The sequence below is a fragment of the Tamandua tetradactyla genome, chromosome 13, assembly GCF_023851605.1.
Source record: "Tamandua tetradactyla isolate mTamTet1 chromosome 13, mTamTet1.pri, whole genome shotgun sequence".
Classification (NCBI taxonomy): Eukaryota; Metazoa; Chordata; class Mammalia; order Pilosa; family Myrmecophagidae; genus Tamandua; species Tamandua tetradactyla.
This window is the reverse complement of record NC_135339.1, coordinates 4,809,228-4,837,031: the sequence shown is the minus strand read 5'-3', so window position 1 is coordinate 4,837,031 and position 27,804 is coordinate 4,809,228. Positions and strand designations below refer to the sequence as shown.

Below are 27,804 nucleotides of genomic sequence, written 5' to 3'. Positions count from 1 at the left end.
ATTCCATTTATTTTATTTGGTATAGTTATTGAACATCTTTGATAGTTGTTCCAACATCTGTGTCTCCTCTGGTGTTTTAATTTGGTTGTTAGGCTGGGCTGTATCTGTCTACATCATGATATGCTTAGTGATCTTCTCCTGTCTTCACAGCAGGTAAATATCTTGATTGTTTTACTTTGGAAGTTGATTTCCTTCAGTATTCTAAAGCCTTGTATTTGCAGAATGGATGTGGAGCAGGATGCAGGGCATAGGGCAGGCACAACAGTGCAGTGATGCATTGCAGCACAGGTATAGTTGCAGGTTGGGGTTGCTATGCTGGTATCTGTGAGTGTGGGTGCCCAGCAGCAGGGAGTATGTGGCTGTATGGATACATGGGTTTGGGGGGCAAGGCCCTAGTGTGTGCTTGTCTAGGGCATGTGACCCTTTGTGCGCATGCTCAGAGCTCAGGGCAGTGGGCTGATGTTGTGCCTGGGTGGGATGGGGCAGATGTGGCCTGGCTGTCCAGGTCAGCCCTTGCCCAGAGCTAGGGGGTGTGAGTGGGGGCCATGCATATGCGCAAATCTGGGGGGGGGGGTTGTAAATTGATGCACAGGAGCACAAAAAATCATGAGGGGTGGGGTGGGTTGCATGACTTATGGGCTGGGGACAGGTGTAGCCTGGGTATGGAGGTAGGCGCCCGCAGCCTTTATATACTGTTGACTGCTTGCATGGGGCAGGACTGGGAGATAGGGCTTGGAAGGAGCAGGGTGGGACTGCACTTTTCCAGGAGAGGTGGGTTGGGCTGGGGCAGGTGTGTGCACGCTTGAGGTGGGGTTGTGGGATGGGTAGGCATGCAAAGGGTTGGCGGGGAGGTGGCACTTAGAGCATGGGAAGTGGGGATGGGTGACGGGGTTCGCTGCTTGGGGTGTAAGGTGAGTCATGGCTTGTGGGGCTGCACTGGTGTGAACGCTGCTTGGCTTACTTCCTAGTCCCCATTTCCCCATCCGTGCACTCCTGAGGGCTCTGGGCTTCTGCGTTAGGCTGTTTGTACCAGCTCGACAGTCTCCGGTTCTCTGTTTCTCCGTCCCTTAGCTTTTGTAACCAGGCAGCCCTACATGGTGCAGAAGACTCTTCCAGGTCACTTACACCCTGTAATTGCTGTCTCGGTTGCCCTACTGTCCTTTCTCTAGCTGTTCCTTGGAGCAGGGGTGAACTCGATCTATCCTATTCTGCCATCTTCCTGGAACCTGTATCGTTTTTTTTTTTTTTTTTTATAGTTCAGATGCAGCTTCATTCAGTGTTTTAACATAGTTACATTACAATTAGGTAGTACTGTGCTGTCCATTTTTGAGTTTTTGTATCTAGTCCTGTTGCACAGTCTGTATCCCTTCAGCTCCAATTACCCATTATCTTACCCTGTTTCTAACTCCTGCTGGTCTCTGTTACCAATGATATATTCCAAGTTGATTCTCGAATGTTGGTTCACATCAGTGGGACCATACAGTATCTGTCCTTTAGTTTTTGGCTAGACTCACTCAGCATAATGTTCTCTAGGTCCATCCATGTTATTACATGCTTCATACGTTTATTCTGTCTTAAAGCTGCATAATATTCCATCGTATGTATATACCACAGTTTGTTTAGCCACTCGTCTGTTGATGGACATTTTGGCTGTTTCCATCTCTTTGCAGTTGTAAATAATGCTGCTATAAACATTGGTGTGCAAATGTCCGTTTGTGTCTTTGCCCTTAAGTCCTTTGAGTAGATACCTAGCAGTGGTATTGCTGGGTCATAATCCATTCTGCCAGTCTATGTCTTTTGATTGGGGAATTCAGTCCATTAACATTTAGTGTTATTACTGTTTGGATAATATTTTCCTCTACCATTTTGCCTTTTGTATTATGTACATCATATCTGATTTTCCTTCTTTCTACACTCTTCTCCATACCTCTCTCTTCTGTCTTTTCGTATCTGACTCTAGTGCTCCTGTTAGTATTTCTTGCAGAGCTGGTCTCTTGGTCAAAAATTCTCTCAGTGACTTTTTGTCTGAGAATGTTTTAATTTCTCTCTCATTTCTGAAGGACAATTTTGCTGGATATAGAAGTCTTGGTTGGCAGTTTTTCTCTTTTAGTAATTTAAATATATCATCCCACTGTCTTCTAGCTTCCATGGTTTCCATGTAAATCTACACATAGTCTTATTGGGTTTCCCTTGTATGTGATGGATTGTTTTTCTCTTGCTGCTTTCAAGATCCTCTCTTTCTGTTTGACCTCTGACATTCTAACTAGTAAGTGTCTTGGAGAACGCCTATTTGGATCTATTCTCTTTGGGGTGCGCTGCACTTCTTGGATCTGTAATTTTAGGTCTTTCATAAGAGTTGGGAAATTTTCAGTGATAATTTCTTCCATTAGTTTTTCTCCTCCTTTTTCCTTCTCTTCTCCTTCTGGGATACCCACAACACGTATATTTGTGTGCTTCATATTGTCCTTCAGTTCTCTGATACCCTGTTCAAATTTTTCCATTCTTTTCCCAATAGTTTCTGTTTCTTTTTGGAATTCAGATGTTCCATCCTCCAAATCACTAATTCTATCTTCTGTCTCTTTAAATCTATCATTGTAGGTATCTATTGATTTTCCATCTTTTCTACTTTGTCCTTCACTTCCATAATTTCTGTGATTTGTTTTTTCAGTTTTTCTATTTCTTCTTTTTGTTCAGCCCATGTCTTCTTCATGTCCTCCCTCAATTTATCGATTTCGTTTTTGAAGAGGTTTTCCATTTCTGTTCGTATATTCAGCATTAGTTGTCTCAGCTCCTGTATCTCATTTGAACTATTGGTTTGTTCCTTTGACTGGGCCATATTTTCAATTTTCTGAGCGTGATCCGTTATCTTCTGCTGGCGTCTGGGCATTTAATCAGATTTCCCTGGGTGTTGGACCCAACAGGTTGAAAGATTTTTCTGTGAAATCTCTGGATTCTGTTTTTCTTATCCTGCCCAGTAGGTGGCGCTCGTGGCACTCGTTTGTCTGCGGGTCCCACCAGTAAAAGGTGCTGTGGGTCCTTTAAGTTTGGAAAACTCTCGCTGTGGGGGAGGTTCGCCAGCCGAAGCGGCTTGGAGGAGTGCCAATCCGAATCTCCCAGCCAGCCCGGGGATCTGAACGCGGGGAGGGTCGCTGGCCGCCGCAGCCCGGGAGAGCGCCCCTCCGAATCTCCCAGCCGGCCCGGGGTGCCAAGCGTGGCGGGAGGACGCCAGCCGCCGCGGCCCGGGAGAGTGCACCGTTCCCAGCCGGACCGGGAAGCCACGTGTTTGGAAGGGACCCTGGTCATCATTCTCCGCGGCCTGGGGATCTCCAATCCAATTCTCCCAGTTGGTCCGGGGGGCTGTGCATGGGGATGGCGCTAGCTGCCGCAGCTTGAGGGGACCACTTGTCCAATTCTCCAACCGGCCCGGGAAGGAGGGACGGAGGAACTCTGGCCGCTTGCCGCCCCGGCCTGGGGAAGCCCACGCCCCTCGACGATCTCACCAGAGCGGGTTCTCCCAACCAGTCAGCCGTTCCAGAATGGGGTACGCTGTCTTCTTGATCTCTGTCATGGCTCCGGGAGCTGTTCTGTATCGTTTCTACTCCTCTAGTACCTGTTCTGGAGGAGGAACTAAGACCTGCGCGTCTTACTAAGCCGCCATCTTCTCTGAAAGTTGTCCTTTTTCAGGTGAGTTCTTTTTATTGCTGAGAGGTATTACATTGAATAGGTGTACCACATTTTGTTTTCTCATTCAGCTATGGACACAGTTCCAGTTTTTGCCTGTTATGAATAAATCTGCTGTGAATGTGTCCATAAAGGTTTTGTGTGAACATGTTTTCATTACACTTGGGCAAACACCTAGGATGGAGTTGTCAGGTTGTGTGATAGTATGTATTCCACTTTATAAGAACAGCCAAATTGTTTTCCAAATGGTTATACCATTTTTCATTCCCACCAGCAATGTATGAGCTATCACTGCTCCATTCTTGTCAATGGGTGGTTGACTTTTTCATTTCAGCTATTCTAGGTATGTAGTGTTATCTCATTGTGGTTTCGAACCCTAATGGTTAAAGGATTCTTTCATGTACTTTCTGACTATTCATATCTTCTTTAATAAAATGCCCATTCAAATATTTTGTCCACTTTTTAATAAGGTTATCTGTTTATTATTGGGTTATAAAACATTTTTTATGTATTCTGCTTATAAGTCCTTCAACCTATATATGTTCTGCAAATATTTTCTCTCAATTTGTAACTTTCTAGTTTCTTAATAGTCTCTTTCAAAGAGATTTACTGATTGATTAAATTCAATTTATTAGTTTTTCAATTATGATTTGCTTTTTGTGTTCTACGTAGTAAATCTGTTTACCCCAAGGCCCCACACTTTTCTCCTACACAATTTATAGGGTTGGGAAAGTCACAGACACAGTGACCAACTCCCAGTTCTCACTACCCCTATCTCTTTTTCTTTTGTGGGCAGGTATTTTCATTCTGCAGTCTGGGGGAGATATATGTACTTAGAAAAATGTGTATTATGCTGCTGTTGGGTGGACTGTTTTACAAATGTCAAATTAGTCAAGTAAACTGATAGTGCTGTTCAAGTCCTCTACATCCTATTTTTCAATTTGTGCTATTGATCATTAGTGTTGAAATATCTAACTATAATGGAGAACGTCCCTATAAAGATGTAGGGAATATATATTCAATTTTATCAGTTTCTATTTCATGAATTTTGTAGCTCTGTGTGTACCAGAGATAGAAGATAGCCACTTTAATTTGGATTCCCAAATGCTGGGATATAGAGGGCTCTCTTTTGGGCTCATTCAGTTTCTGCAGAGAAGAAACTTCCTGTCTCTTGTCTGGAGGGAGTGAATCGCAGTTGACACTGTTCACAGCTCAGGTAGGAAGTTATGTGTGTATGGGCTGAGGAGAATGTGCTGTATACAGGCTGGCCATTAATTCCACTGCTTTCCCCTCATTCCCATCCTCTATAGTATTATTACCAGAACCTGGAGTCAAACTAGTTCCTTCTTCTTGTAATTCCTATATGCAAGTCATATAAATAGTGCCTGATTCTACTCTAACACAATAGCGATGTCCCCTCTTCTCATTTTTCAATTTTTTGTTGGAATTTTGTTTGCTGATGGTCTCTCTCCTGTTCTCTTTATTGCTGTGATTTTGCAAATTTAGAAATTTTTTTCCTAGATTTTTAATGATGTCCAGAGATCAGATCTTTACTTTTTTTTTTGAGATTCACCTATTTTTAATATTTTGCCCAATTTGCTTTACCTTTATTATTTGCTAACAATTATTTTCTGATTGACTTGAGTATAAATTAGATACATTATGGTCCTTTACTCCTAAATGCTTCACTGTATCATTACTAAGAATTAGGATGTTCTCTTAAACAACCACTGTACAGTTTTCAACTTTTTTTTTTTTGCAGGAACACATTATTTAATAACTAAACTGAACACACTAGCTAATAAACAGGCATTAACCACTTAAATCAGACATTAACTTCTACTATAACCAGGTAACACACCAGCTAGTATTTAAACAGGCATATTTAACTTCACTAAATATTAATTAACTGTTGGATTACTCATCTTTTTTTTTTATCATTCCATTCTACATATGCAATCAGTAAATCTTAACATCATCACATAGATGCATGATCATCATTTCTTAGTACATTTGCATCGATTTAGGAAAAGAACTAGCAAACAACAGAAAAAGATATAGAATGTTAATATAGAGAAAAAATAAAAATAATAATAGTAAAAAAAAAAGACACAAACAGACAAACAAAAAAAACCCCTATAGCTCAGATGCAGCTTCATTCAGTGTTTTAACATGATTACTTTACAATTAGGTAGTATTGTGCTGTCCATTTTTGAGTTTTTGCATCTAGTCCTGTTGCATAGTCTGTATCCCTTCAGCTCCAATTACCCATTATCTTACCCTGTTTCTAAGTCCTGTTGGTCTCTGTTACCAATGACATATTCCAAGTTTATTCTCGAATGTCGGTTCACATCAGTGGGACCATACAGTATTTGTCCTTTAGTTTTGGCTAGACTCACTCAGCATAATGTTCTCTAGGTCCATCCATGTCATTACATGCTTCATAAGTTTATTCTGTCTTAAAGCTGCATAATATTCCATCGTATGTATATACCACAGTTTGTTTAGCCACTCGTCTGTTGATGGACATTTTGGCTGTTTCCATCTCTTTGCAATTGTAAATAACGCTGCTATAAACATTGGTGTGCAAATGTCCGTTTGTGTCTTTGCCCACGTAAGTCCTTTGAGTAGATTCCTAGCAATGGTATTGCTGGGTCGTATGGCAGTTCTGTATTCAGTTTTTTGAGGAACTGCCAAACTGCCTTCCACAGTGGTTGCAGATCTTTACTTTTAACATAAGTACATTTCCCAGTCCTTGGTTTGCTAACCCCCCAAGACCTCTGCAAAACGTAGTTATCAGTTACCATGCACTCCCTATATATTAGCTTTACCCTCTTGAACCTACTTGGTAATATCACCTGCTTTCAGGTACCATCCTTTGCTTCAGTGCCAGCTTTACTCCGGCAACTACTATAGACAGGTTGCCTTGAACTTTCCCTTTGTTTCATTACTTCATTACAGCCTTGAACTTCATTTTAGTTACAACCCTTTCTCACCAAGGAAAGTGTAAGGGCCATGAGAGTTACGAACATGCACTTCTTTTATTTAATATTTCTTCTTAACCCCTAACTACAGCTCCAGATCTTCTGGAGGTTAGAATGGGGGAGGGTGCATGTGTGTGTGTGTGTGCCATTTTGAAAATATCATGTAACCCAGAAAAGCCATATTTTAATCCTGATTCAACCTTGTGCAGGCAGCCATTTTTAAAATCCTGATTCAATAACATAGACTGGAGTATTTTGCTTAGATTATCTCCATGCTCATGACATGCCCATTTATGGGTATTAACTTCAATTAGATGGAGATGTGACTCCACCCATTCCAGCTGGGTCTTGATTAGTTTACTGGAGTCCTTTAAAAGAGGAAACATTTTGGAAAGAACAGACAGAGCTGACAGAAACGACAGAGCCTAGAGAAGTGACAGAAACCTCAAGAGCCGACAGCAGCTTTACAGCAGAGCTGACACATGTGGCTATGTGGAGAATAGAGACATGGATGTTTGGAGATGGCTTGGAACCCAGGAGATGTCGTCATGATATGTTAAGCATCCCCGAACATGGAGATAGTCAAGCTGAGCCAAGAGATGAAAGCCAGCTCTAGAGAAGCAAAGTGAGAAATGCCCACAGGAACAGAGGCTGAAAGCACAGAGCCCAGAAGCGAGGGACCAGTAAGGGACCAGTATGCCTTCCCAGATGACAGGGGTGTTCCAGATGCATCAGCCTTTCTTGAATTAAGGTATCTTTCCCTGGATGCCTTAGTTTGGACATTCCCATGGGCCTAGAACTGTTAACTTGCACCTTACTAAATTCCCCTTTATAAAAGCTTTTCCCGTTCTGGTATGCCGCATCCCAGTAGCTTGCAAACTAACACAGAGGGAGAGGAAGAATTAAAAAGTACTTAACAAACAATAATCTATAACCTAGATCCTTTGCTCAGCTAGTAATAGAATTATCAATTGAATATAATTGGTGCTTACTGAGACTAGCCAAAGATCTCTGGTCAAATCAAGAAGTTAATAATAAAGCGTCAAACCGGGGCCAGCCCTTGATGTCTGAAAAGGAATCACTTTCAACATTCCATTTTTTTTTTTCATTTTCACATTTCTAAACTTGAGTTATCTTCAGATTAATGGTGTCATAACTTAAATGGCATTTTTATTTCTTAGTGTCTTTTTAAACAATCCATGGCATCTTCACAGCTGATGAATATGAGATAGCACACTGTTCTTCCTGCATTTTTGTGCACAAATTCCTTTTCTAATTTACTGGCATCCCTTTCCCCAAGAGCTCTTATCACATTTCAATGGTATTAAGGAAGGTAATGGTTAAGAGAGAAAAATAAAAGGTAAACATAGTTTAAAACACTGATAGCAAAGTATGTATAAAAGGAAATCTGGCAAAACAGGCTGGTTTAGTAACTCACTTGAGGTCTTATAATCTCAGACTTATCCTCTGGTCTTATTGTATATGGATTCTTGGGATACTGATTTGGCTCCAAATTTCAGTTAGATTATATATATATCATCCCATTAGAGAACATATGTGACGAACAGAAAAGTCAAATCCACAAGAACAGATGTTCAGGAACTCTAAGGGGTAGGAGGAACTGGAAGAGCATTTATCATTGTAGTGAGGCTGTCTCACAGTACCCAAACAAGTCATGAGGGATATTACGTATTGCCAAAGAGAAGATGCTAAATCATCACCCTAAGTCATCTCCCTAAATTGAGAATGCTCAGGGTTAGAGCCAAATATTCTTGAAGGCAAATGTTGTAATTTGTTACTCTTTATTCCTCCTTGAAGAATAGGTATGTTCTCCTGAATTAACGGTTCTATGTTGCCTTCCCTCCTATGTTATTTCCAATTAATTGCTTCTGGTTATCTTTGGTCTGCATGTATCCTACCAGTTATAACCCCCTACCCCTAGCACCTGCTTCCCAAGTTAATGAAGTATCCCTGTGGTCTCTGATATTTTTGACACATGAATACTAGTCATTGGCATAAAACTAGGATATATACTAGGGAGTATCCTTAATACAACTTGAGGCGTCATTCCATTGTTTAGAAAATCAGGGCTGTGATTTGGATTTTACCGTTTACTAATTTCTAGTTTAGTTATGTATTTGAAATCACTTCTCTACCCTCATCTGTTGCATGTGTTACTTTTAGTAACTCCTACTTTAAAAAACTCTATATAAATATTTTAAAATGATATACTATTAGTCAAATATAAAAATAATTTTACAAATGCATGAGAAGTCCACAGTGAAGTTCAAGGAGGCCGATGCTTCAAAAACAAATGACTTGAGGCAGGGGTGGTTGGGGGCGTGTTATTCATCCAATGTTCAAACAAGATACGCTAAAAAGAAAAATATCAGAAAATTTCCCAAGTCATTTGTATTGCTTATTACAGAACATGGGCAGTGAAGAAAATGAAGGAAACGACACAAGAAGTATTAAGAGGGAGAGGAATTAAGTATATTTAAACACTTTTCAACTTTATTTGACATGATTCTATATCTTATATGTACCCTACTTGGCTTTGGTGTAGGAGTCATCTGATGTGGTGAGATCTGAAGTACCTCAGTAGACAAGCTGCACTCAAGAAAAAGAACAACCTATGTTCTGGGACAGTTGCTTCAGGGAGAGAAATGTTCAACATCCTACCAAAAGAGTGGGTGGGGGAGTACTACGTGAATAATCTTCTCCACCTCCTGGTTGTGTGGCCACAGCCTTGTGTGTACTTTTGCAATAAACACAAGAGACTTCCATGCCCATTATAACTCCAACCACCCCTTTGGCCTAAAACTGACATATTATACATAGTTTACAAAGACCTACTCAGGGCTGGAAGGAAATAAGAACACAAGGCACATGATTTGAAGAGAAATCTGAGTTCTGATTTCTCAGAGAATATGAATAAAGGGAAACATGTCCTGCCTGGACAAATATAATGTGTCTGTGGCTAAAAATACTGGGCAGGATATATAGTTCTAATAACACTGGCTGAATCATATTCAGATGTCTTCACTGTACTGACCTGAGGAATCTGAACACTCCATTCATTGTATAGCATAACAAAGTACTTGGTCGTTAAAATACTTTTAGAATGAATGAACAATTTTCAGTGAGGGAACATATCTGCATAATCTCTCCTTTGCAGAACATAAAGGTAAAAATGATAAAGTCTCCGTAGTATAAACACGGTGACTGAAGAGCCATCATTTAACAGGGTTTTTCCGGTGAACCCGCTGGTGGATGTGAAGGTTGGAGCTCTGGCTGAAGCCTTTCCCACACTTGCTACACTCGTAGGGCTTCTCTCCTGTATGTACTCTCTGATGAATGAGGAGTTTGGAACTCTGGCTAAATCCCTTCCCACACTTGCCACAATGGTAGGGCTTCTCTCCAGTGTGGACTCGGAGGTGGATGCGAAGGTCTGAGCTCTGGCTGAAGCCCTTCCCACACTCATAGCACTGATAAGGCTTCTCTCCTGTGTGTGTGCACCGATGAATGTGAAGATTTGAACTCTGGCTGAAGCCCTTGCCACATTCTCCACATTTGTAGGGCCTCTCTCCTGTGTGGACTCGCGCGTGGATGTGCAGGTTGGAGCGCTGACTGAAGCTCATCCCACACTCCCCACACTCATAGGGCTTCTCTCCGGTGTGGACGCGCTGGTGGATGTGGAGTTTGGAGCTCTGACTGAAGCCCTTCCCACACCTGTCACATTTGTAGGGTTTCTCGCCTGTATGGACTGCATGGTGAATAAGCAGACTCGAGCTTCTTGTGAAGCCCTTCCCACACTTGTCACACTTGTAAGGTTTCTCATCCATATGGGATGCTTGGTGGATGAGGAGGCTTGAGCTCCTTGTGAAGCCCTTCCCACACTGCTCACATTTATAGGGTTTTTCTGTGTGGTCTCTCTGATGAAGCAGCGGTTCAGAGCTCTGACTTAAGTCCTTACCACACTGGCCACATTGAGAGAGTTTCTCTTCGGTGTGGGTTCTCTCCACTGGCTGGACATTCAGAGTGGTGTTAAGTATTCTGCCACAGTCATTACAGTTACAGGGTTTCTCACCTGTCTGAGCTCTCTGATGACTAGAACTGGCAAACCGCGATTTCCAACCATGAATGTCTTTACGGTTATGGTCAAAGGAATCCAAGGATTCTCTTACCTGTGCATTTTGGCATATTGCCTCACCACTGAACAATGGAGAAACCAGTTCTGTTACATCAGAGAGAAGTTTAATTTGAAGGTTTTCTGAACAGTGGTCTACGGGACTTTCCCCCGACATCATTTTTCTTTCAGTGCTTTCTTCACTTACAAAGAGACTTTTACGTTCCTGAGAATCCTGTGGCTCATTCTTAAAGAATTTCACTGAAGAGTCTTGTGTGGACATTTGGCTTGGCACTTTTAAAGACAAACATTCTTCCCTTTCCATGTTTTTGAACTCATCACTTTGAAGAGCCATCACATTGGGCTTATTTTTGTAAACTTGGGAAACTGCCTCTCCCCATTTCTGACAAGGAGAAGGATCTGGTTCTGCATCCCTGTACATTTCCCCTTGAAGATTCACAACATAATCCTGACTCCCAGTTATTGTACTAGTCATCTTTTCCAAAACTTGCCAGCAGAAAATCTCTTCATATAAAAGATCCCAAGTCCTTTCTCTTGAAGATTCTCCACAGAATATTCATTCAAGTTTCCTAGGGAACAAAGAATTCAGTGATAAGCACAAATCAATGGTAGAGGTCAAGATCTGGGAACAAGAGTGGCTGAGGCCTGAAGACTTCCTACCTAGGAAAAACTTCAGCTTCTTGTCTTTATAGTCACATCTTTTGGGTGAATGTTAGAGGGAGAAGACTTTGGTAGAGAAGGCAAATTTCCTCTCTGCTTTTAAGCACAGCCAACAGAATTAACTCTCCTTTGTTGTGCAGAAGGCCATGAATCCTACATCCTTGCCACTAATGATAATGTTTCAGTTTTCTTCTTTTTACTTTGATTTTATTTGCATTTAATTGGTAATCCACTCTAGTAAATGTTGGGGATATAAGAAAGAAAAACTTTCTACTTAATAAGTGGGAACCCAATGAGGAGAAACAAGGATATCAACAACAGTGCAAAAGACGTGCTACATAGTTGTATGTTTGCACATCTGGTCATGAGAGCAGAGAATAGGGGCAACGAATCAAAACAGGAGAGCCTTGGTGAAACTTTCTGGGAGAAAATGACAGGAAAGAAATTATGAAGAGAGAATACGACATTTTCAGGAAAACCTTAAGAAGCTTTCCATGAAAGATACAGTACATGTAAAAGCAATGAAGAAGAAGGGAGGAGCCAGAACAAAGGGCTTGGTGTAACAGACTAATATCCCTCAAAGATATTAAAGCTATAAAGGACTTAAATTGGCAGTGAAATGACTGATTATAAACATCATTGGAGGAAAGAAAGACTTAAGGTAGAAAGAGACTGCTATAGCAAGGGTGATGGTTATGGAGAGAAAAGGAAAGATTCATTCTAAAGCACCTGTGACAAACTAAACCTAGAGGGGACAGGAGGCATCAAACATGATTCCTAGGCCCCTTGCTTGAGTGACTATGTAATGGTGATGCTTTATAATGAGATAGGAAATCTAAGAGAGAAAGGCTATAGTTGGAAAGGGGAATAGATAAACTCAAAATCAGTCTTCATTTATGGTGCTAGTAGAACATTTTTGCAGCACAGTTCAGTAAGTAGCGGGGATGATGGATCCGAACTCCTGAGAGAAGTGTGCTAGGAATATAGATTTCAGATGTACTAGTATATATGTTGGTGAAAACAGAATAAATATTCAAATATTACACTGAAATGACAAAAAAATATATAATAGTCTTGGAAGAAAAAGGTTCTCATCAGAATGAAAATGTTGAGGGACTCCTGGATGATAGAGCGCAGATGGAATAAGAAAGGGAGAAACGAGAAAAAAAGAAATGCACAGCTCAAATCGTGTGGAGGAGAATGCTTCTTAAGGGGCAAGAGGTTTTGTTAAAATGTCCTAAAATTTCAAATTCCAAACTCAGGTTTATTCTGGACAATTCAGGTCAGGCACTCCTAATAGCTGGAGTACTTGTCACCAGTAGCAGCATTACTTTCCCAACTCCTTTCTTCCCCCCCCTAAAACTGGAATACTGTAGCTAACAGCAGCGGCCCCATATAAAGCCTCAAGAACATAATAAATTATCTGCCAAATAAAGCCTAATAGTATTACTTGGACTGAAGAGAGAAGCAGAGGTTGAGGTGATGCTGAACTTGCACAATGGGACGGATACCAAAAGAAGCAACTGACTCCATGCTTTCCCTAGGGTAAAGCCTGAAGGTAACCTCTGAGAGGGGAGTTCTGACAAGGCAGACACCAGAGCTGGAGATGGAGAGGCAAGGCATGCTCCACATAATTTACTGGCCTGAAGAGGGGACTCTTAAAAGAGGAGCCTACACCTGCCAGCATGTGAACTCTGCCTGTATCCATCCCAAGCTCAATAACTAGAGGCAGTCCCTGTAGGTAGGACAAGCATGTAGTGTACCAAAGAGAGTCCAGCATCAGCTGAGAATGCATACTCCAGTATCATGCTATGAGTGCTAGACCTCTGAAAAAATATGAAATAAAAAAATATATAAGCAGACAAGAAACAACAAAAATACTGGAAATCGGGCGGGCCGCGGTGGCTCAGCGGGCAAGAGTGCTTGCCTGCTATGCCGGAGGACCCCGGTTCGATTCCCGGCCCCAGCCCATGTAAAAACAAACAAACAAAACAAAATATAATAAAAACAAGAAAATGTTTAAAGATGTTTCCCTTTCTTCCTCCCTTCCTTCCTTCTATCCTTCCTTCCTTCTTTCTGTCTTTCCTTCCCTTCCTCCCTCTCTCTTAAAAAAAAAAAATATAAAAAAAAAAAAAAAAAAAAAATACTGGAAATCTAACATCAATAGAGGCATAAACAAGAAATAGTGAACAGAGGAAACAATTTAAAAAATAACACAATCTAACAATAAAATATAAACATAGTGCTATGAAAAATAATAAAATTCTTCTAATTAATGACTGAAAAAGATGATAATAATACCTACTGCCCATCCTACATGCCCAGACAGTAGTAAATAATTTCAGGTGATACATGAGGAAACCAAGATGGGAAGAGCTTAAGTAACTGTCTCATAGCTACTAAGTATCAAGCAGTCTTACTCTAAGGCTTGCAATCAAGATGAGTTGAATAGTAAAATAAAAGCAAGACTACAATGAAAAATTGAAGGATTTTTTTAGAATGCAGAATAAAAAGATAGATCAATGGAAATATAAGAGAAAATAAAAGTCATCTCATAGGCGCTCCATAAGGATAGTGAAGTTAGAATGAGAGAAAATTATCAATGGCTTTAAAGAAAAAAATTTTTCTCCAGAACTCAAGATTCAGGACCCATTCATACTCAAAACTGGTATATGAAAAGACTCACATCTAAACATAACCTTGTAAAACTTTAGAACTTCAAAGGAAAAAAAATCTCAGAAAATCCTAAAAGCATCTAGAGAGAAAAATCTGATTAAATGTGAGAAAAAAAAAACTGCCATTAACCACTAATCAGCAAAACTAGATACCTGAAGATATTAGAGCAACATCGTCAAATTTGGCAAGAAAAGTGACTGTGAAATTAGAATACCATACCCAGCCAATCAACCATTACAGTGTGTGTGTGTGTGTGGGGGGGGGGGGGCAGACCCTGTATCAGACAAGAAAGGATTCAAACCATTACTCAGAAATGTACAGTAACAAAAATTTAGAAATTAATTTAAGAAAGATGATTCAAGATATAAAAAAGCAGTGAGTAAAGTCAATAAAATATATAATACAGTTATATAAATGGATATTAAAAGAAAAAATAATTAACCCAAACCCTACAATAACAGGATAGAATAAAAATCACCCCAAATAAAATATATTTTAAGAAAGTAGATTCTAGTTCCAGAAGAAAAAAACAAAGAACTGTACTCATAGTATACTACTACATTCTACAGTGAAAAACTATCTCAAAGTCATGTAAATATTAATCACTGTTAGGACTCTGATATAAATTTTTGGGAGGATCAGCATGTTGAAAAGAATTAAGTCCTCATTTACTTTACAAGGAAATCAACAGAAAACACTGAATACTTCATAAGTTAAAAAACAGCAGCATACATAATACAATACATTCAAATGAAAACTGCCCCGAGGCGCCATTTTCTACCTGTCACACTAGCAAAACAAGCCTGGAGACAAACATTTCTTGTGAGTGTAAATTTATTATCACCCTTCAAAAAGAACATTCTCACAATTATCTATCAAAATCACGAATGTATATAGACAGTTTTCCAGTTTAGGGATTTTATTGTCCAGATTTCCATGCACACTTGTGAAATGACATGTATACAAGATTACTCACTGAAGATTGTTTGTAACAGCAAAATAACCAGAATGTGAATTAAGGACACAAAAGAAACTTTTCACTCTGCACCTGTTTATACATCTTTTCTTTTTTAACCATGTATATGCATTTAAAAAAAAATAAAATAAATAGTTGTACAAGCATTTTATTTGGATATATCAAGATAAACATAATGAGGAATAGCAGAAAGAACTAAAAGTAGTTACTCTGGAGAAGCTGGACTGTGGCATAAGAAAGAACGGGGCCAGAGGACCCGGGTTCGATTCTTGGTGCCTGCCCATGTAAAAAAAAAAAAAAAAAGAAAGAATGGAGTATGGACTACTGGATTTTATTGTCTTTTGACAGAATTGGATTTACCTATGTGGATGTATTACTTTGCTCACAAATGTTAAAAATAATGGCACAAACCATAAAGAAAAAGGAAGTACAATTAAAAACAGCACAGCCTGCAGCAATTAAATCATAAGGTGGGCCAAAATTATTATGATCACAGGCTATTACTTCAATATTCTCATTGTACAGTACATGGCAACAGACAGTGGCTGAAGAGATTACAGGTGTATGAAAATCAATGGGTAAGAATGTTTTCATGGTTTTATTAATGGGTTTTTAAAATATTTAAAATATGAATAATGAGTAGGTATTATTAGAAAAAACTGATATAACCAGAAGAGGGGTCCTTTTAACAAAGTTAGTATGACACATAAAATAGCAAGTTGAAAAACAGGTATAGTATAATCCCATAGTATTTACACACACTATTTGTAATGTACATGTATATCTATATAACACAGAAAAAAAGACTGTAAGAAACATTTCTGCTCTGCTAAGTTCCACAACAGTCAATTATTAAATGTTGGCTATGTATAGAACACCAGGAGTATTAGATACATTGCTTTCCGTCCAGGAAACTGGCTGGAAACACAGAATCAACCATGAAAAAAAAGGCATATAAAAGTATATGTAATCAGGGGCGGGCCACGATGGCTCACAGGCAGCGTTTTTGCCTGCCATGCTGGAGACCTGGTGCCTGCCCATGTAAAAAAAAGAAAAATAAAGTTTATGTAATTAGGTCTGAGACTGTGGGGAGGAGTCAACTGGAAGGAGCAATTAAAGGTTTCACACCAGAAATGGACTTGGAATAAAATCTTAAAAGGACAAAATAAATCAGGAAGCAAAGCATGGTAAAAAAAATCAAAGGTTCCAAAGCAAGGAAGCATGGGTAACCTGAGGAAAAAGGCTTAGTTGAAAACGAGGGTAGTCTTTTCTTGTAGTACATGGTTTTTATTATAAAATAGTCATTTCACAGAGTAGGTATACATGAACTCTCTCATCTAATATTTACCAATGTATTTTTAATGGCTATATATCTAATATCATTTGTAATGTCCACCATAAATTGCCTAATCAATCCCCTATGATACTATGATACATTTAGTGATTATCCAATTTTTCACTGTTTTAAATCATTCTATATCTATATCTATATTCTATATCTTTGTTCACAATTTCCATTTGAAATTACTGGTTATTTCCTTAGGACAGATCTAAAAATGAATTGTGGGCAGGCCATGGTGGCTCACTGGCAGAGTTCTTGCCTGCCATGCTGGAGACTTGGGTTTGCTTCCTGGTGCCTGCCCATGTAAAAATAAAAATAATAAAATAAATAAATAAATAAATACAAATCACTATATTTGAAAATGTTTTCCAGAAAAATTATATCTATTATACTATTCCTGTCTATCTCTAGGGTATGAGAGTCTCTCACTTTCAGTGGGAAGATGGATGATGACTCCCTCATTATGTAAGAAAAGCAAAAGATGGACAGAAACTAGATAATTGCCCGGTAAGGAGCTATTTGATGAAAATAAAGTCCAAAACACCCAAATCAATAGACCAAGCCCTTGATCTTCAGGCTTGCTCTTGTGAAGCTTATGTATGTAGTAGAGAAGCTTAGCCTACCTACAGGTATGCCTAAGGTCTACCTAACAGGACCTCTTTTGTTGCTCAGATGTGGCCTTCCTTTCTCTAAGCCCAACTCTGCAAGTGAAACCACTGTCCTCCCCCACTCTGTGGGATATGACCTTCAGAGATCAAAGTCTCCCTGGCAGTGTGAGAGATGACCCCCAGGGATGAGCCTGGTCCTGGCACTGTGAGATCAACTATGCCATCCTGACAAAAAGGGGGGAAAGAAGTGTAACAGATAAGGTATCAGTGGCTGAGAGAGTTCAAATATAGTTGAGAGGCTAAACTGGAGATTACTCTTATACATGCTTCAGTTAGACATTGCTACCTATCATAACTTGCCAAACCCCAACCAAAACCATTCCTGCCAATCCTAAAGAATACCTAGGGCATTATATAAAATCCTACAAAGGTTCCATGCACTTGGGTAACTCTCCAAAACCTACAACCTCCAGAGGGTCCTTGGATAAGATAAGCCCTAAAATGCAGAGAGGCCAGTCTTTCCAGAATATCAACTAGTTCCATCCCCCCATCCCATATCATCGACAGCCCCTTCCAACATGAAAAAGTTAGAATGGGAATAGCCAAATACATCTAAAGAATGGGAGAAAGATCAAAGGTGATGGTGGAGTTATACAGAGAAGGTAGAGTTTAACAAATGAGTATGAGTGCTGAATCATTACACTGATATTTCTTTTAGCTTCCAGTACCTTAGAGCAGCTAGAAATAGAAACCGAAAACTGTGGAACTGTAACGCATACCAAATTCGGAAATCTGTTCTACAACTAATTGATATGATGTATTTTGAAATTTATTGCTTTTATGTATATATGTTATTTAAAGAGGAGAAGTATAAACAAAGATAAGATTTAACAAAGAAGTATAACTGCTGAATCATTATATTGATATTTCTGTTGGTCTCCAGTGTCTTGGAGCAGCTAGAAGAAAAAACAAAAAAATCATGGAACAGTAACCCATACCAGACTTTGAAATCTGTCCTGTAACTATTTGTTAAAATGTACTTGGAAATTTATTGCTTTTTTGTATATATATTTCACAATTAAAAAAGTTAGAAAGAAAAGAAAAGAAAGTCCAAACAGAGAAGATAAAAGACCAGTGTGAGGAAAATGTAGGGGAAGACAGAAGGCAGAATGTGGAAGATCATAAGTCTTCTGAAGAGGCAGAAGAGGGAGGGAGTAGCTACAGGTAGACTAGTATGTGGAAGGTATCTAGAAGCCCCTCTTTTCTCCAAGGATCAGAGAATTTCAAGAGAACTCTCTGAAAACATCCTAAGGGACTTCTCTCTCCTGGAGTAGCCTGGGCTTGCAACTTAGAATGATGCTGCATTGCTTGATGACCCATGGAGATCTTTCTCTGTTATTTAATGATCTTCATCTTGCTCCAATGGAAAGATCCCATCTGAGACTGAGTGACTGTGGGGAAAGCAAAATCAGTCCCAATCCCGGTTTATAAGGGATGGACCAGGTAAGGTTTCTGAGATAGCTCAGTAAAACTACCATTTTCCAATTCTTACCAAATGAAGTTCTTCAGCTGCTCAGAATGATCAGAAACATACTTTTGTGCGAAAAGCAGGAACTAGGAGTGCCCAAATGAGGAACTCTGATTCCTGAACCACAACTCTTGGGGCACCATCGCTATTTAAAATTGAGGACACAAGGGCTCCAGTGGGTGGGTGTCCAGGTGCACTTGCTTCTACCCACTGAGACCAAGTGCTTGTAGTTTTCCAGCATCATGTCCCGGTACAGGTTTCTCTGAGCAAGAGCCAGGCAACCCCACTCCTGAGTGAAGTCCTCAGAGACATCCTTGAATGTCTGCTTCCTAAAACATTAAGCATATTCTTCCTCAACCAACAACCATCCACACAAATGCTTTGGCAGGAAAGTGAAATTAGTGGAATGGGGAAAGGTGAGAAGGTAGGTAAGAAGTTTGTTACTCAGTGATCTAAGTCAAGTTTTATTAGAAAATCTTTTCTTTCTAAGCCTCTTTGTTACTTCCATCCAAATCTTCCCCTGCTGACCCCAACACAGTAGGCTGTCTACCTACTGAATGTTTCCTGGTCATGGTCACTGCTGCGTTGTCCTTTCCACTCCATTCCCACAATTATCCTGACAACCTCAACCCCCGTGAGAACAATTTACCCATACCCTAACCCATATTTCTTAATCTCCACAATGATCTCTACCTCGTTTCATTGAACTCCAGACTTCATTAAATGGGCCCACTCTGCTTTTGAAGCATTAATCTCTTAATTTCTTATTCTTTAAAAACACTTCTTACTGTTTTTCCTCTTCCATCACATTTGCTTCATCAAGATCTTCATTCTGTAACCCTTTCTCTTTTCTTTCTCCTAGCCAAATACACTTCTGACTTCAATTTTTCTTGAGTCATACCAATCCTGTCTTTTCTTATTCTACCAGTCCATTGGCCTAAAATACCATGAACTCCCAAATATTTCTCTCTTATATTAATCTTTCTCCTCCCCTCCAAACTCATATGTCCAACTTTCCACCAAATGTCTACACTTGGATGTCTATAAGACACTTAAAATTTAACAGGCCCAGAACAGAACTCTTGCCCACCTGCCCCCCACCTCCAACAACCCCCATCAAAATCTGCTCTTCCCGAGCCCTCTCCTCTCCCCCACCTGCTCCTGATTTAAGATCCCAGAGATGAAGGGATGGGGGTAATAAGAATGGAAAGGTTATGTGAATGGACTACTGACTTGGTAGTGGAAAATTCCAAGATGAGAAATGGCATGACAGTGGACCAAATGAGAGGAATCAGTGTGACTGGGGAAGGAAGAAAGGAAAAGAAAATATCATTCCTGCTAAAGCAAAACAAAGCTGTGACTGAACAAATATGAATGAAGAGTCTCCCTTGATATTGGTGGCTGAACAACTCATGCTTAATATGGGAAAACTGTACTCAATATTCTGCAGACCGACTAAAGAAGGTTATAGGACCAGCAATTTTCCCATTCCCACCTGACAAACGTCCACCTCCTTAGACTGCGCCCATCAGCTGGCTTTCAGCTTCCTTTCCAGAGCTCATCCCTGCTGAATCCAATGATTTACTTAGAGCCAGGGAAACATAATGGAGAAGGTAGGAGGTGGTCCTTAAAAAGATCACTGGTCTTGCTGGATTACCTGTTGTAACCCAAACACGCTCTAGTGTAGAATACCCCTCTACACACGGCTCTTAATCTGACTTTATCTCTGCCATCCATTTTCAAATCCTTTCAGCCTCAGGACAATCAACAACTCCCTTTCTGAAGCATTATGTTAGATGCCTCCTCCTTCACAGTCTCACAGTATCTTTTACATACCTCCATTACAGCTATTAAATATTTTCCCCCTAATTGGCTGTAAGATTCCAACAGGCAAGGGCCATGCTTAATTACTCAGCAAGTAGCATACCTAACTTGGAATCTAAGTTATAAACATTTACAAATTCGCCTTCCATTTAAATGAATAACAGCATGGTACAACTGAAAGAGAATGTAAAGGTCCTCGAACCCAACACCCTTATTTTACAGATGAGAAAACCAAGGTTCATAATGGTGAAGTGATTTACCCAAGGCCACAGAGGGAGGAAGGGGTTAAATTGAACTCCTGCCTTTCTGGAGACTCAAGGAAAATGTCTGCTACATAGAAAACACTCCGTAAAGTATTGACGAATGAATTCCTCTCTAATTAAATTCAAAAAGTTATTTAACATACGAGAATCTTAAAACTTAATAAACTAGCAATCCCCAAATTCATTGCAGAGAATAAATAATCTTCATAGGGAACAGGTAGATAAAGAGAAGGAAAGAAAAGAAATTGAAGCCCTCGATTATTTTCCAAGGCACAGAGATATCATGCTCGCAATACCTTATAAATGTAGTTCTGCTGAGATCACTCAGCACTGGATTGAGCATGGAATAGCTTCGAATGACTGACTGAACTGTGGGAGACATGGGGATCAGGTGAAGATCCTGGAGTCTTTCAAATAAAGAGAATAAGCACGGTGCTCGCGGGAGGGGGCCGGGGTCATGAGACCAAGTTATACAGTGGAAACTAAGGTGGCATTTAAAGCCGGTACATATAAATGTAGACCCCTGCTACATCATTTGCTAGCTATATGCCCTTCCTATCTGAATTTCTCCAAAAGCCATATTTATAAAATAAGCATGTCTCACCCTGCAGTCTGACAATTACAAGAGAATAACAACACAGAATACCCAGCCAGGACCAAATAAGCACTCCAGTGCTCACATCCTTCCTTTTGTCCCGGGAAAGAAAGGTGATGTCCGTTGTCAGAGGGATGGCACGTAGAGAAGAAACCCCGACTCACCTGGAACTTGGTTATTCACTACTCTCTGAAGGACAGAATCCTGAAAGGCAGAGTTGGAGAAGGATAAAAAGCCATGAAAACCCAAGTCTAGCCTGTACACGCATTAGGCTGTCCGGCGAGATCGTAGGAAATCAACACGTAGCTCCCCCTCCTAAACCCTTTCCAGGGTGCCCTCCTCCCACACCCCCTCCCTCACCTCTCTCCACGGGGTTTCCGGTCAAGCACACCAAGTCTCCCCCAGGCCCTCGAGGGTGGTAAATTCTGCAGCCACCACAGCGGACTTTCTGACCTCTGCCCGAAAGATCTGTTTACAAAGAGCAGAAAGAGCTCCCCGGTGAGATGCCGCGTCTCTCGGGATGCCTTCCCCGACCTCGTTCTCAAGGGCTCCAATGAAACGGCTTACTAGCTAGGGCAGCGCGGCAAAAACCCCGGCCATTCGCAGGATCCGCCTCGGTCGCCTAACGCGCATCGAAAACTTCGTCGAAATGAGGCCGGCCAAGGCCGGGAGGGCTGCGGGATCGCGGAGCCGCGGCTCGTCGGCGGCGGGAGACGCCTCCTCTCGGAGCGGAGCGCGGAGACGCGGGTCCGGCGCGGCCGGGCACCCGGGCTGCTCCCACCCGCTTCGCGGGGCGCACCCTCCCACGGCCGCACCCGGCGCCCGAATGCCTGCGAGCGGAGCTCCCAGGCCCTCTCAACTGGCAGCCGAAACCCGACGCCGGGAACATCGGATCCAGCCCCGCCCCGCGCCGGTGCCGAGGGCCTCGAACTACAAGTCCCAGCAGCCCCCGGGCTGCCCCGCGGCCTCCGGTCCCGCCGGGCGCTTCCGCCAGTGCGCGTCAGGCGCGCTTTCCGGTGTGTGCCGCACCGCCGCTTTCAGTTCTTTGAGGCTAGCTGATTCTATTCTGGATTCGACTTGGTTTTCTGGGTTTTATTTATTTCTTTTTTTGCTTGTTTTTATTAGAAGTGAGTAATAATAATTTTGGGAATACCTGTTAATCTTTTTTTTTTCGTTTTATTAAACTACTACTGAGGGGAGAGGGGAGACTAACATCAACCATATTTCGTCTTTATCTTAAAAAAGTGTCCTGATCTAATTATTCACCACTTGGTATCTCCCATTTCACTTCCGAAGTTCATGCTTTCCACCTGTGTTGAGGGCCTACCACGTGCTAGCAACTATTCAGGATCCTCACATAAAAATCACTGCCCTGGTGGATGTTAAATTCTAGTGGGGGAGACAAGAGCTACATTAATATCATAAACAGATGGTATGGCATGCGAAAGGTAGAGCTGGGTTAGACTTTTGAAGGGGTGCTGGTGTAGGTTGGGGGGTGGGGTGGTATGCAGTTTTGGTAAAGACCAAGGAGGTAAGGGAGTTAGTCCTGCAACACTCAGCAGTCAAAACTCTTTAAAAAATATGCACAGGCATAGATTGATGTATTTTTAAAACAAAAATGAGGTTATGTCATATATATGGGCCTACAATTTGCTGTTAAAACTCAATAGTGCAGGGAGTTGGTTCCAAGATGGTGGCTTGGTGAGGTGTGGCATTTAGTTCATCCTCCAGAGCCGCTAGTAATACCCAAGAACAGTACAGAACTACTGCTGGGCCCACATCAGTGACTGGACACACAGCGTACACCAGTCTGGACAAGCTGAACCACCTGCAGTCCCACAGAGAACTGTAAGTCCCCCAAGCTGCCAAGGAAAGGAAAGAAATTTTACTAGTAGCAGGGGCTTAGCTCAACCAAGCTCCAATTGTGGAATTAACAAATTCTGACTACTGAAAATAGGCCCCCAGCTCAGATAAACCTTAAATGAGAGCTAAAGATACTAGGAGTTTTTGCCCCTGCATAGTGGGGGCAGGGGTGACAAGAAAAAAAAAATGAAAGAAAAAAACAGAGGCTTTTTGGATCAAACAGCAAGCACTAACTACTTGAGAAGGTCTGGATCTTAAAAAAAGGGAGGGATCACATAGAACCTGCAGATACATAGAGCAACTTACCAACTTAAGCTCTTGATTAACAAACCAGAGGAAAGGGGGTCCTGCTATGAAAAGTATTGTCTTTTTTACTTTATTTCTACTACTTAACAACTCATTAGGCAGGACTGCAAGACTTCTCAGGCTCTAACTGCCACAGGCAAGGGCGGAATTAAGCTTGTCTGAGACTAAAGAGACTGATCAAGGGAAGGAGTGAATTTCTCCCTGCTGAGGCCATAGTTGAGTCAGAGGATAGGTTGTAGGCTGCCTTTAATTGCTTCAGTTTTCCAGTTCCTCGGGTCTGAGTTCCTTGAGGGAGGGATTCCAACTGAGCTGGGCCCCCACCCCTTTCCTTGAAAGTATAAACAACTGAAAGTCCCTCAGGGGGGAAGATTTCTGTTTCTCTATACATCCATGAAACTCTCTGCTATTGAGGTTTTTTTTTTTTTTTTTAAATATTTTTATTGTAAACAACAAACAAACATACAAACATTCTTGACATGGTTACAATCAATGGCTCACAATATCATTACATAGTTGTGTATTCATCACCATGATGATTTTTGTGAACATTTGTATCTCTCCAGCAAAAGATATAAAAAAGAAAAAAGAAAAAGCTCATACATGCCATATCCCTTGCCTCTCCTTCTCATTGACTACCAGTATTTCAATCTACTCTTGAAATGTGACTGTGTGATTGTGAAAACCTTGTGTCTGATGCTTGTTTTATCTAGGGTATGGATAGATGAGTAAAAAATAGGGATAATAAACAAATAATAGGGGGAACAAAGGTTAAAATAAATTGAGTAGATTGAAATACTGGTAGTCAATGAGAGGGAGAGGCAAGGGGTATGGCATGTATGAGTTTTTTCTTTTTTTTATATCTTTTGCTAGAGAGAGACATGTTCACAAAAATTATCACGGTGATGAATACACAACTATGTAATGATATTGTGAGCCATTGATTGTAACCATGTCAAGAATGTTTGTATGTTTGTTTGTTGTTTACAATAAAAATGTTTAAAAAAAAAACCCCTCAATAGCAGAGAGTTTTCATGGATGTATAGAGAAACAGAAATCTTCCCCCCGAGGGACTTTCAGTTGTTTATACTTTCAAGGGAGTGGCACCCAAACCCTCCCAGGCTCCGTCTCCATTTCCTTCTCCCACTGAAGACATAGTTGGCCCAATTGGTCTCTCTTCAACCACATCCCTTCAGATGTACCGAGGGGATCAGAGAGCCGTTGCCTGGCGCTCTCTCTATAGCCTCCTTCCTTGGTGTATTAGTTTCCTTTTGCAGCTGCAACAAATAACCACAAACTTGGTGGTGCACAACATCACAAGTATATTCTCTGTGGTTCTGGAGGTCAGAAGTGGGGAGTTTTTCTCTGGCCTAAAGTCACAGTGTCAGCAGGGCTGCTTCCTTCTGCAGTCACTGAGGGAAGGAACTGTTTCCTTACTTTCTTCAGCTTTTATTTCACAGCTTGTGGCCTCTCCTTCAATCTTCAAAGCACTTTCCTCCAATCTCTGATTCTGTCAGAGATGACAGAACCTACTTCTCTGGCTCTGAGTCCTCCTCCATCCCTCCTCTAAAAACTATTGTGTTTACTCAGGCCTACCTGGATAATCCAGTATAATCTTCCCATCTTAAAATGTTTAGCCTAAACAGGCCTGCAAAGTCCCTTTCCCATTTAAGCTCCTCACAGGTTCTAGGGATTAAGACATGGACATATTTGGGGGCCATTATTCAACCAGTCATTTTGGAGAGGCCCAGTTTCCTCTCTGAACTTCTCAGAGCTGCTTTTCCATCTTTTCTTTGGAGAACACAAAATCTCTCTCTTGGACATTTCCCCTCTCCTCAACTTCTCTTCAGTGAAAAATCACAGACCTATTGATTCTGTCATCCTCTCCCTGACCCATACACCCTTGCAGCCAGTATCCTGCTGGCAGTGGTGCCTGCTGAGCCCTGACCCAGGTTCAATAGTCTCGAAACTAAAAGAATTTAGAGATGAGAGGGCCATAGGGATAAGTAGTAAAGTTTATTAAAAGAAAGAGCACATGTTAGAGAGGTTAATGCAGATGTGCCCAAGGGAGAGACAGGTGCTGAGTGAAGTGGGTGAGCTTGTTTTATAAGAAAACTTTGTAGGTAGCAGACTTCCATAGTAACCTTTGAACACTAGGTGTCTTCTTTGTCCTAGGAGGAGACAGCTAGCAGAACAGTGGTTTGTTGTCACATACTTAAAATTTGTCTTTGGGCAAATGGTTAACGATCTTTATGACCCTATGCTTTCTATTATTAACTAAGAGTTTGCTTTGGGCCCAGAATTTTACAGACTTTTTTGGTTGGGGAGGCTTCAATTGTTTTTTGGGGGATTTGGGGACTTTAGGGAAATTTTGGTCCCAGGAAGTTTGCAGCTCTGTATTAGTTTCTTTGGTGTTTAAGATAGAAACAAGTTATTTGTAGTTGTCTGTTAACTCTTTCAGAGCTGAATAGGAAACCAGGAGCTTACAGTTGTCCTTTTTTATCCTGCTTCAATCCAGCTCCCTGGAAAGAGTTAAATCCCTTTAATCTTAAAGGGAGTTTGAGGGATGAATTTTTAAATAGTTTGTAGAGTTGAGAGAGTACATGTAGGAATGTGCATAATTGCTGACAATGTTAGAAGGTTGGGGGATATTGGAAAATGTAAATACATTATTATATTACAATACACCCTGTCTCTCCTTTTTTGTTGTTGTTGTTGTTGTTGCATGTTCTGGGAATCAAAGATGGGTCTCTTGCATGGAAAGAGAGCATTCGACCATTGAACCACCCATGCACCCCAATTGTCCCCCCATTCTTACAATCTTACTACCACTCTTCCACATTAGTCCCTGAGCATGGTCATGGGAGGTTACAGTTTATAGCTTGCAAAATTGATAAATGAGAATAAAATAGCATTTGGGGGGCAGGCAAGTATGCTCTGGCTTGCTTAGAGCTGCTTTGCCCCCTGTTCAATTATTTTCTTATATAATGATGTCCCAGTCACATTTGAATGTGGATAGCCATCCTATGTGCTGGTGTGCACTTGAATCAGGAGTTTTTTTTCATGGGCAGGCACTGGGAATTGAACCCGGGTCTTCGGCACAGCAGGTGAGAACTCTGCCTGCTGAGCCACCGTGGCCCTCCCTGAATCAGGAGTTCTGGTACCCAGAATGCTACCTTGAGTAACTATCCTGATTGAGCTGTTCTAAATAGATGCCACAAATGGGCAGGTCCTGTTTAGATGGACTCTGACAATAGAAATAACAGACAGAACAGAGAGGGAATAGTTATAGAGAGTATTAAATTAGTTAGTTGCCATTTTGGGAGACATGGGTGATTAACAGTTAATATTTAATTATTCCAGTTAACTGAAGACAGTGGAAGAACGTTCCATAGGAGGTTAGAGTTACTTAAAGCTGGAACATATTTGCCAAATACTTCAGTTAAAACAGAGGTTACCTTTTTTAAAAAAACATAATCAGAGCATAATTTATATACCATATCCATTCAGGTTTTGTCCTATATTTTCCTCATTCTGTAACAACCATTAATTTGATCTTAGGACAAAACTACACTCTTTTTCCTTTTAATAGAAATACACAATCTGTATATCCTTCATACTTAAGTTACCAAAATAATTTTGGAAACTGTCTCCAAGCAAACATCTCATAACATATGATTACCATCAAAATAAAACTTGTCAGAATATGCATTTTGAAACAGTAACAACTTTGCTATTTGCCATTTTGTTGCTGCCCTTTAATGCTTACTTTAATGTTTTGGTCTGGGTTTACATCTCAGCAGGCGGCACTGAGAGTATAGCCTGGATTCTCTCAGATGACCAGGAGTGCTCCCCTGGGGTGAGGACAAACCTAAAATAAGGAACCTTCTGTAAGGTAATTTGAAATTTAGAAGGTGAAACTCACCCTGTTAAGCTAGGAAAGTAAGGATAGCAATGGTGTCCCTGATGGCAGCTGCTCTTGTAGGACTGCATATTAATAAATCATCAGCATACTGAAGGAGGGAGCTAGACTCCAAATGCAGGAGGCCTGGGTCCTGTGCTAGCACATCCCAAATGGTGAGGACAGTTCAGCAGGGAAGAGGTGCAGTAAAGGCTCGAGCCCAAGACATGCCATCTCCTCCCACTATGGGATAGGTTTTAAAGGAGAAGGGGCCAAGTGAGAGGTTAAGACAGGATATATGGCTCCCATATCAATTAAAAATAAACAGTCTTGGGCAGGCAACAGTGGCTCAGTAGCAGAGTTCTTTTTTTTTTTTTTTCAATGTAGCAGCATACAAACACAAACATTCTTACCATATGATCATTCCATTCTTGGCATATAATCAGTAAC

The 27,804-nt window shown here is 40.9% G+C and overlaps 2 protein-coding genes across 8 annotated transcripts in view; one reads left to right on the top strand and one right to left on the bottom strand.

The window, feature by feature from the left end:
- Window positions 1-27,804, top strand: part of LOC143653520 (uncharacterized) — a 125,940-nt gene that overhangs the window by 41,618 nt on the left and 56,518 nt on the right. For 3 of the 4 annotated variants that reach the window (XR_013161345.1, XR_013161344.1, XM_077124573.1), the window contains exon 4: window positions 9,232-12,378. The exons of the other annotated variant lie outside the window; for it this stretch is intronic. Coding sequence is in view for 1 of the 3 variants with exons in the window: in XM_077124573.1 (XP_076980688.1) it covers window positions 9,232-9,242 (11 nt within the window). In the remaining 2 variants the exon portion in view is untranslated. Of the gene's footprint in view, window positions 1-9,231; window positions 12,379-27,804 lie in introns of those variants that run through there. 4 annotated transcript variants of the gene reach the window in all.
- On the bottom strand, window positions 9,137-22,001 carry ZNF239 (zinc finger protein 239). 4 transcript variants are annotated; one of them, XM_077124566.1, is made up of 4 exons: window positions 21,855-22,001; window positions 21,648-21,755; window positions 21,452-21,491; window positions 9,137-11,384 (listed from the first exon to the last, which is right to left on the bottom strand). In XM_077124566.1, exon 4 carries the CDS (start codon window positions 11,288-11,290, stop codon window positions 9,902-9,904), a length of 1,389 nt encoding a protein of 462 aa, XP_076980681.1. In that variant the 5' UTR covers window positions 11,291-11,384; window positions 21,452-21,491; window positions 21,648-21,755; window positions 21,855-22,001; the 3' UTR covers window positions 9,137-9,901. The 4 variants fall into 4 exon arrangements, 3 of the variants coding, with proteins under 3 accessions (XP_076980681.1, XP_076980680.1, XP_076980682.1); XR_013161343.1 differs by lacking the exon at window positions 9,137-11,384 and adding an exon at window positions 15,412-16,764; XM_077124565.1 differs by lacking the exon at window positions 21,452-21,491.